This window comes from Protomyctophum bolini (genome assembly GCF_963924005.1).
Source record: "Protomyctophum bolini genome assembly, chromosome: 17".
NCBI classification, from domain to species: Eukaryota; Metazoa; Chordata; class Actinopteri; order Myctophiformes; family Myctophidae; genus Protomyctophum; species Protomyctophum bolini.
The window spans coordinates 42,751,086-42,760,465 of record NC_137878.1 but is presented as its reverse complement, the minus strand read 5'-3'; the positions used below and the strand labels follow the sequence as shown (position 1 = coordinate 42,760,465).

The following is a 9,380-nucleotide window of genomic DNA, read 5'->3' as shown; positions in this document are numbered from 1 at the left end:
TATATACAGTATCTCTACATAGCAGAGGGATTGATTGATTGAAGAAAGATGTATTAACAGATTGGAGAATTACAGAGAGGTTCCATATGGGACTAGACCGCTAGAGATTAATGTTAGTTTCCACGTGTCGTTTCATTCACAAGTATGCTACACCGGACTGGAGGCTTGTTGTGCTGTAGTGATAACCACGTTAGCTAACCAGCTAATACGAGGCTAAGTGGCTAACGTTAGTTCCCCTCTCGTTGTTGTTTTTTATCCACACTTCCATCCGTTCGCCTTTTAAATCTAAATGTCCCACCAACGCACGGGTCCAAGGCGCAACGCGATCTTATCTGGTTCTTGGGGTTTCATTAACACGGACTGAACTGCTGCCTGCTCTGCTGTCTCCAGACTCTCCACCTCCAGAACTCGCCGGAGTCGCCGCGCATACGGCGCACGGGCGCAGTCATACACAAGAGGAGAGGAGAGGAAATCAAAGAGTCAAAAAGGGAGGGGAGGAGACCTGTCTGTCTCCTCGCCTGTGTAATCTAAATAAACTGTAAAGTAAATAGAAATAAAGTTTCACACATTTCACTTGAATTGGATTTCAATACTTTACAATTTTATAAAAAAATAAAAAAAAAGATTATAATATTATATATTTTTTTTTCTTTAATTTTTTTCGGGGCCCCCCCTAGCTGTGGGCCCCCGGGCTTCAGCCCACCCTAGCCCAACGGTAAATCCGCCCCTGCCCCCCGCCCACACACACACACACACCGCCCCCCGCCCACACACACACACACAGCCCCCCCGCCCACACAAACACACACACACCCCCCCCGCCCACACACACACACACACACACACACACACACACACCGCCCCCACACACACACACACACACACGGGCCGTCTCATTTACAGATTAAAAAACGAAAGTGCCGCCAATTAATAATTTAGTCAAAAACCTAAAACCTTATCTGTATGTATGTGTGTGTGTGTGTGTGTGTGTGTGTGTGTGTGTGAGTCCACCTCCCCGGAGAGGAGAGGAGAGGAGAGGAGAGGAGAGGAGAGGAGAGGAGAGGAGAGGAGAGGATCAGCGGTGTGGAAAGTAGAGAAGACACCAGAGACTCCGGGGGGATCCGGAGAGGAGGGTGTGTGTGTGTGTGTGTGTGTGTGTGTGTGTGTGTGTGTGTTGGGGCGGGGGGGTATTAGTTACACCTGGAGTTCACTGAGGAGTCAGTAGTGTGGGAGGGAGGGAGGGAGGGAGGGGGGGGGGAGGGAGGGGGGGAGGGAGGGAGGGAGGGGGGGAGGGAGGGAGGGAGGGAGGGAGGGGGGGGGGGAGGGAGGGAGGGAGGGGGGGGGGGGGTCAGTACAAGCACCTTAAAGACCAGCGATCGTATCTGAATTCTGAACACATTTGGGGCTCCATGTTCGTCACTGATAAAACCCCTTATCCATAAAACTAAACCCCTTATCCATAAAACTAACTAACTTAAACTAACTAAACATTGTGTTTATACATGATTTCTCACAACTGGAGTTGGCTTTGTATGAGGAAAACGAACAGGGAATCATTTCTAAATGTCTGTGAGGAAAACGAACAGGGAATCATTTCTAAATGTCTGTGAGGAAAACGAACAGGGAATCATTTCTAAATGTCTGTGAGGAAAACGATCAGGGAATCATTTCTAAATGTCTGTGAGGAAAACGAACAGGGAATCATTTCTAAATGTCAGGAAAACGAACAGGGAATCATTTCTAAATGTCAGGAAAACGAACAGGGAATCATTTCTAAATGTCTGTGAGGAAAACGAACAGGGAATCATTTCTAAATGTCTGTGAGGAAAACGAACAGGGAATCATTTCTAAATGTCAGGAAAACGAACAGGGAATCATTTCTAAATGTCAGTGAGGAAAACGATCAGGGAATCATTTCTAAATGTCTGTGAGGAAAACGAACAGGGAATCATTTCTAAATGTCTGTGAGGAAAACGAACAGGGAATCATTTCTAAATGTCTGTGAGGAAAACGAACAGGGAATCATTTCTAAATGTCTGTGAGGAAAACGAACAGGGAATCATTTCTAAATGTCTGTGAGGAAAACGAACAGGGAATCATTTCTAAATGTCTGTGAGGAAAACGAACAGGGAATCATTTCTAAATGTCTGTGAGGAAAACGAACAGGGAATCATTTCTAAATGTCTGAGAGGAAAACGAACAGGGAATCATTTCTAAATGTCTGTGAGGAAAACGAACAGGGAATCATTTCTAAATGTCTGTGAGGAAAACGAACAGGGAATCATTTCTAAATGTCTGTGAGGAAAACGAACGGGGAATCATTTCCTGGGCCCTGGTGGTAGGGGGCGGCACTGCAACGCTCTATAGGGGGCAGGGTTTAGGGTGTTGGAACTAATGCCTGTCGGACATTTTATGCAGAAAAGAAAAAAGGTAGTTTTAGCCAACGAAACCAACCCCGGTGCCACAGGACAGGACAGGACAGGACAGGACAGGACAGGACAGGACAGGACAGGACAGGACAGGACAGGACAGGACAGGTGCAGCGGAGGTTTGAGTTTCAGAAACACAGGAGGAGAGGAGAGGCCATGCGTGCGTGCGTGCGTGCGTGCGTGCGTGCGTGCGTGCGTGCGTTCGTGTGTGTTACGGAACACAGACCTTGGCTCTAGCACTCACAGAGCGGTCTTTGTCCTCCTTCCAGAACGTGAGAGCAGGAGAGCTGATAACATGCACACAGGGACCGCCCTGGGGGGGGGGGGGTCCCTGGGGGGGGGGCTCTGTGTGTGTGTGGGGGGGAGGGGGGGGGGGTTACACCTGCCAACCTGAACACCTGTTCTCCCATGGCCAGTGTCCCGCGGGGCACCTGTTTCAAGCTTAGCGTTTTTTTTTGCCAGCTGCTTAAAAAGCAAGTTCACCTCTAGCTGTGCTACAGCGTTCACCTCTGCTGCTACAGAGCTGTGTAGTAAAAGTACTGGAAATTGGAAATACTCAAGTAAAGTAAAAATAGTAGTTGTACTTAAGTACAGTACTTAAGTAAAAAGTACTTAGTTACTTTCCACCACTGCAAATATGACAACAAAAAGCGACAGAGTGCTCACTCAACGTGAACAGTAGCTGTGTGTGTGTGGGGTGAGTTTAGTGAACGATAAGGGGACGTCTCAGGACAACAGCAGTAGCTGTGTGTGTGTGGGGTGAGTTTAGTGAACTTATATAAGGGGACGTCTCAGGGCAACAGCAGTAGCTGTGTGTGTGTGGGGTGAGTTTAGTGAACGATAAGGGGACGTCGCAGGACAACAGCAGTAGCTGTGTGGGGTGAGTTTAGTAAAGGTAGTTCGGTAGTTAGTTATCCGTATAGGTAGTTACTGTAGTTACCTTACACCCCTCACAGGCACTGACTCCGTAGTGATATCCAGAGGACTTGTCCTGACAGACGAAGCAGGGCTTGTAGATCCGCGGGGTGGGCAGGGGGGAGGGGGGGCTGGGGACCAGCTCCTCTGAACTGCTGCTCTGGGTCTCTATGGCTGAGAGAGAGAGGGAGAGAGAGAGAGAGAGAGAGAGAGAGAGAGAGAGAGAGAGAGAGAGAGAGAGAGAGAGAGAGAGAGAACATTATAGGCATGGTCAGTGTCCGTGACCAAATAGACCAAATAAACAACTACACTTTAGAAACAAGACCAAATAAACAACTACACTTTAGAAACAAGACCAAATAAACAACCACACTTTAGAAACAAGACCAAATAAACAACCACACTTTAGAAACAAGACCAAATAAACAACCACACTTTAGAAACAAGACCAAATAAACAACCACACTTTAGAAACAAGACCAAATAAACAACTACACTTTAGAAACAAGACCAAATAAACAACCACACTTTAGAAACAAGACCAAATAAACAACCACACTTTAGAAACAAGACCAAATAAACAACTACACTTTAGAAACAAGACCAAATAAACAACTACACTTTAGAAACAAGACCAAATAAACAACTACACTTTAGAAACAAGACCAAATAAACAACTACACTTTAGAAACAAGACCAAATAAACAACTACACTTCCCGTGTACCAATATTTACTCGGCGGTCTTTGAGCAAGCCAAATGGCTGTACTAATCATGGCTATCAAAGCGTCCTGACATGCGACAGCCATTTACCCCCACCCATGCGACAGCCATTCCCTTTCATTCTCACTGTCGTAACATAGCTTGTATTCACCCCCCCCCCATTATCCCGCCTTTAATTTCACATGCGGGCGAAATTAGCTCAGTGAGTGGGCCGAGTTAACGGGAAGCTGTAATGAGCTTTCATGTTCCTATCAGAGAGAGAGAGAGAGAGATAGGGAGAGATAGAGAGAGATAGAGAGAGATATAGAGATAGAGAGAGAGCTTAAAAAGCCCTTAAAAAGAGAATAGAGCTGTAATTAATTAGTATAGCTGCGTGGGGTGAGTGTAGTGAACGATAAGGGGACGAATATATACACACACAATCTCTGCTTGTAAAAATATTACATTATTCTGTACAGTAGATTTATATATATATATATAAAATATTACATTATTCTGTACAGTAGATTTATATACCGGTATACTAGCCCTTACCCATTGTGAGACAGGCGCAGTACCCCCCCTTGTGGCCGCGGGGGGTACTGTGCCCTGGGTGCGTTTTCGCTTTTTTAATTCACTAATAACACTATTAATTTATAATTAGTTAAATTGGAAAAAAGGGCTTCTTAAGACCTCCATATTATTATGGTCAATGCCTGTGTGAAAAGTGGGAGTGATTGGTGCAGGCAGTGAGGAGCTACGGCAGTGTTTCTGACAGACACACAGAGATGATTATTATATAGTATGATGATATATATATATATATATATATATATATATATATATATATATATAATATTACATTATTCTGTACAGTACACCTGGAACCCCCTCAAGGACCCCTGGTGGTCCACATGGGCACTGTAATCCACGTAACTCCAGAACCGTCGCTAGTTCGTATCCCCGGACCGGCACGTTTACATCTGATCTAGATGATGTGAACAGGTTTACATCTGATCTAGATGATGTGAACAGGTTTACATCTGATCTAGATGATGTGACAGGTTTACATCTGATCTAGATGATGTGACAGGTTTACATCTGATCTAGATGATGTGAACAGGTTTACATCTGATCTAGATGATGTGAACAGGTTTACATCTGATCTAGATGATGTGAACAGGTTTACATCTGATCTAGATGATGTGACAGGTTTACATCTGATCTAGATGATGTGACAGGTTTACATCTGATCTAGATGATGTGACAGGTTTACATCTGATCTAGATGATGTGAACAGGTTTACATCTGATCTAGATGATGTGAACAGGTTTACATCTGATCTAGATGATGTGAACAGGTTTACATCTGATCTAGATGATGTGAACAGGTTTACATCTGATCTAGATGATGTGAACAGGTTTACATCTGATCTAGATGATGTGAACAGGTTTACATCTGATCTAGATGACGTGACAGGTTAGTCCATGAAGTGTTGCTGCTGACCTCTTCCTGGTCTACGTGTGCTGGCGTTAGACCCCTCCTACGCTTTTCTTAAAGGACCAGCGCCCTATATCTTTATTTGTTTTTTAATTAATGTATTTGTTGGGTCTATATAGATATTATCCACTTACTTAAGGTTTAGGAAGAAATTCCCCTTTAAAAAAACCTGATTTCAACGATTTTCTTAGTTTTAAGGGTAACTGTCGTATAATTTATATATATATATATATATATATATATATATATATATATATAAATTATACGACAGTTATATATATATATACTATGTACAGTGTGTGGTGCTCCTGTATACATATACTGTATCAGAGATTAAAATAGGGTGCATGTTGCATCCCAAAACTCAGTTTATAGTCAAAGGGACGCAAAACGACCTCTGCATCCACGGGATGCACTACTGTACTACTGTACTGTTTTTTATTCTAGTTTATTTTGCTAGCTTTAGTTATAATAATCATTTCATAATATAACCACATTATAACCATATAAAATGAAATGGGAGAGCAATTTGTAAAACTGGCAAAAATATGACTCCTAACGTGGTTGAAGTGGGACTCATAAAATGTCGCTGGGACTCATTTCTAAAAAGACCATCCCTGCATCCTGGGACTCATTTCTAAAAAGACCATACCTGCATCCTGGGACTCATCTCTAAAAGACCATCCCTGCATCCTGGGACTCATCTCTAAAAGACCATCCCTGCATCCTGGGACTCATTTCTAAAAAAGACCATCACTGCATCCTGGGACTCATTTCTAAAAGACCATCCCTGCATCCTGGGACTCATTTCTAAAAAGACCATCCCTGCATCCTGGGACTCATCTCTAAAAAAGACCATCCCTGCATCCTGGGACACATTTCTAAAAAGACCATCCCTGCATCCTGGGACTCATCTCTAAAAAAGACCATCCCTGCATCCTGGGACTCATTTCTAAAAAGACCATCCCTGCATCCTGGGACTCATTTCTAAAAGACCATCCCTGCATCCTGGGACTCATTTCTAAAAAGACCATCCCTGCATCCTGGGACTCATCTCTAAAAAAGACCATCCCTGCATCCTGGGACTCATTTCTAAAAAGACCATCCCTGCATCCTGGGACTCATCTCTAAAAAAGACCATCCCTGCATCCTGGGACTCATTTCTAAAAAGACCATCCCTGCATCATGGGACTCATCTCTAAAAGACCATCCCTGCATCCTGGGACTCATCTCTAAAAGACCATCCCTGCATCCTGGGACTCATCTCTATAAAGACCATCCCTGCATCCTGGGACTCATCTCTAAAAAGACCATCCCTGCATCCTGGGACTCATTTCTAAAAAGACCATCCCTGCATCCTGGGACTCATCTCTAAAAGACCATCCCTGCATCCTGGGACTCATTTCTAAAAAGACCATCCCTGCATCCTGGGACTCATCTCTAAAAGACCATCCCTGCATCCTGGGACTCATTTCTAAAAAGACCATCCCTGCATCCTGGGACTCATTTCTAAAAAAGACCATCCCTGCACCCTGGGACTCATTTCTAAAAAAGACCATCTCTGCATCCTGGGACTCATCTCTAAAAAGACCATCCTGCATCCTGGGACTCATCTCTAAAAGACCATCCCTGCATCCTGGGACTCATTTCTAATTTCAGACTCATCTCTAAAAGACCATCCCTGCATCCTGGGACTCATTTCTAAAAAGACCATCCCTGCATCCTGGGACTCATTTCTAAAAAAGACCATCCCTGCACCCTGGGACTCATTTCTAAAAAGACCATCCCTGCACCCTGGGACTCATTTCTAAAAAGACCATCCCTGCATCCTGGGACTCATCTCTAAAAGACCATCCCTGCATCCTGGGACTCATTTCTAAAAAGACCATCCCTGCACCCTGGGACTCATTTCTAAAAAGACCATCCCTACATCCTGGTACTCATTTCTAAAAAGACCATCCCTGCATCCTGGGACTCATTTCTAAAAAGACCATCCCTGCATCATGGGACTCATTTCTAAAAAGACATCCCTGCATCCTGGGACTCATGTAAACCTATATTTACATCACTGCCTGTATACTATAGATGTAATAAATAGTAACATACAGTGGTATATATATGATATAATTCATAACGTACAGTGCGCTGTGCTCCGTCGTCTATGCTGCTGCTGACTCCAGTCTCTGAAACAGGCTTTGAGAGCTTTCTCCTGCAACATGCAGGAGTTGAGAGCTTTCTCCTGCAACATGCAGGAGTTGAGAGCTTTCTCCTGCAACATGCAGGAGTTGAGAGCTTTCTCCTGCAACATGCAGGAGTTGAGAGCTTTCTCCTGCAACATGCAGGAGGACGGGCCGGACGCGTAGAAGTCCAACATCTGTCCCTTCGTCCTCATGGGGCTGACGGTCAGGACGGAGCTGTCCATGTGGTCAAACATGTCCCCTAAGACGCCTGTCTGTCTGTCTGTCTGTCTGTCTGTCGGTCTGTCTTCCAGTGGAACAGGATGAGTGTCTCTGAAGTTAACTCGTCCTCTCTGCAAACGCTTGTTCAAATGAATTGAGAGACACGGCAGCGCTCATCAGGACCACGGCATCCTTCTCCACAGCAAGATGTTTAACAGGATGTCTGTCTGTCTGCGCTCACACACACTTCAGGACAACGGTGTCCTCCTTCTGTGTGTGTGATCTAAATGTCCACGTGTCCGTCCGTCTGTCCGTCTGTAGTCACGCACACATCAGGACAACTGCATCCAACTCTCTCTCTCTCTCTCTGTGAATCTGTAGTTGTTTTAAAAAAAGGTATTAGATGCTGTTGGACATCAACTCTGCTCTGTGTCCTGATGTCCTGTGATCAACTCTGCTCTGTGTGATGTCCTGTGATCAACTCTGCTCTGTGTCCTGATGTCCTGTGATCTTCGTTTTAAAATCCTCTGGTCTGTAGAAGTCTTAATAAATCCTGTCTGGTCTGTAGAAGTCTTAATAAATCCTGTCTGGTCTGTAGAAGTCTTAATAAATCCTGTCTGGTCTGTAGAAGTCTTAATAAATCCTCTGGTCTGTAGAAGTCTTAATGTGAGGTAGATTCCGTCAACATGTGGTCTGTAGTGGTTTTAAGGTCCTGTAAAACAGAGTCTCCACCAACGAGACGTCAGGATCAGACAAGAGTCTGAAACTGAAACTGATCCTGAAGCTGTTGTTATTATTATTGTGTCTTTATTCTCTCTCTCTCTTCCTCTCCTCGCCAACACGTAGACACACCGACACACACACACACCGACACACACACACACAGACACACACACACACACACAGACGTGCGGTCCAGCGTCAGTCACCGCCGCGCGTAAAGAAGGAGGCAGAGGAACGTCTCCATAATCCGATGCGTTTCGCAGACTGTTCTGTGTGTGTGTGTGTGTGTGTGTGTGTGTGTGTGTGTGTGTGTGCGCGCGCGTGCGTGTCGCCTGTTAGGTCCCAGGACAGACAGCAGACGTGGTCCATTTGGTTCGACTCGACTCCTCTCCTCTCCTCTCCTCTCCTCTCCAGTATAAATGGATTGCTCTCCTCTCCAGTATAAATGGAATGCTCTCCTCTCCTCTCCTCTCCTCTCCGCTCCTCTCCTCTCCTCTCCTCTCCTCTCCAGTATAAATGGATTGCTCTCCTCTCCTCTCCAGTATAAATGGACTGCTCTCCTCTCCCAGTATAAATGGATTGCTCTCCTCTCCTCTCCTCTCCAGTATAAATGGATTGCTCTCCTCTCCTCTCCTCTCCTCTCCAGTATAAATGGATTGCTCTCCTCTCCTCTCCAGTATAAATGGATTGCTCTCCTCTCCTCTCCTCTCCTC

General features: G+C 45.0%; 1 protein-coding gene across 1 annotated transcript in view; it reads right to left on the bottom strand.

The window, feature by feature from the left end:
* The window catches only part of LOC308331798 (retinoic acid receptor beta-like), a gene marked incomplete at both ends in the record, with an annotated part of 35,095 nt that extends 27,116 nt beyond the window's left edge, over window positions 1–7,979 (bottom strand). The window contains 2 exons of the mRNA XM_080787291.1: window positions 3,370–3,518; window positions 7,685–7,979. Of these exons, the coding sequence (XP_080643417.1) occupies window positions 3,370–3,518; window positions 7,685–7,979 (444 nt within the window). The remainder of the gene's footprint in view (window positions 1–3,369; window positions 3,519–7,684) is intronic.
* Between the last annotated feature and the right edge of the window lie 1,401 nt (window positions 7,980–9,380).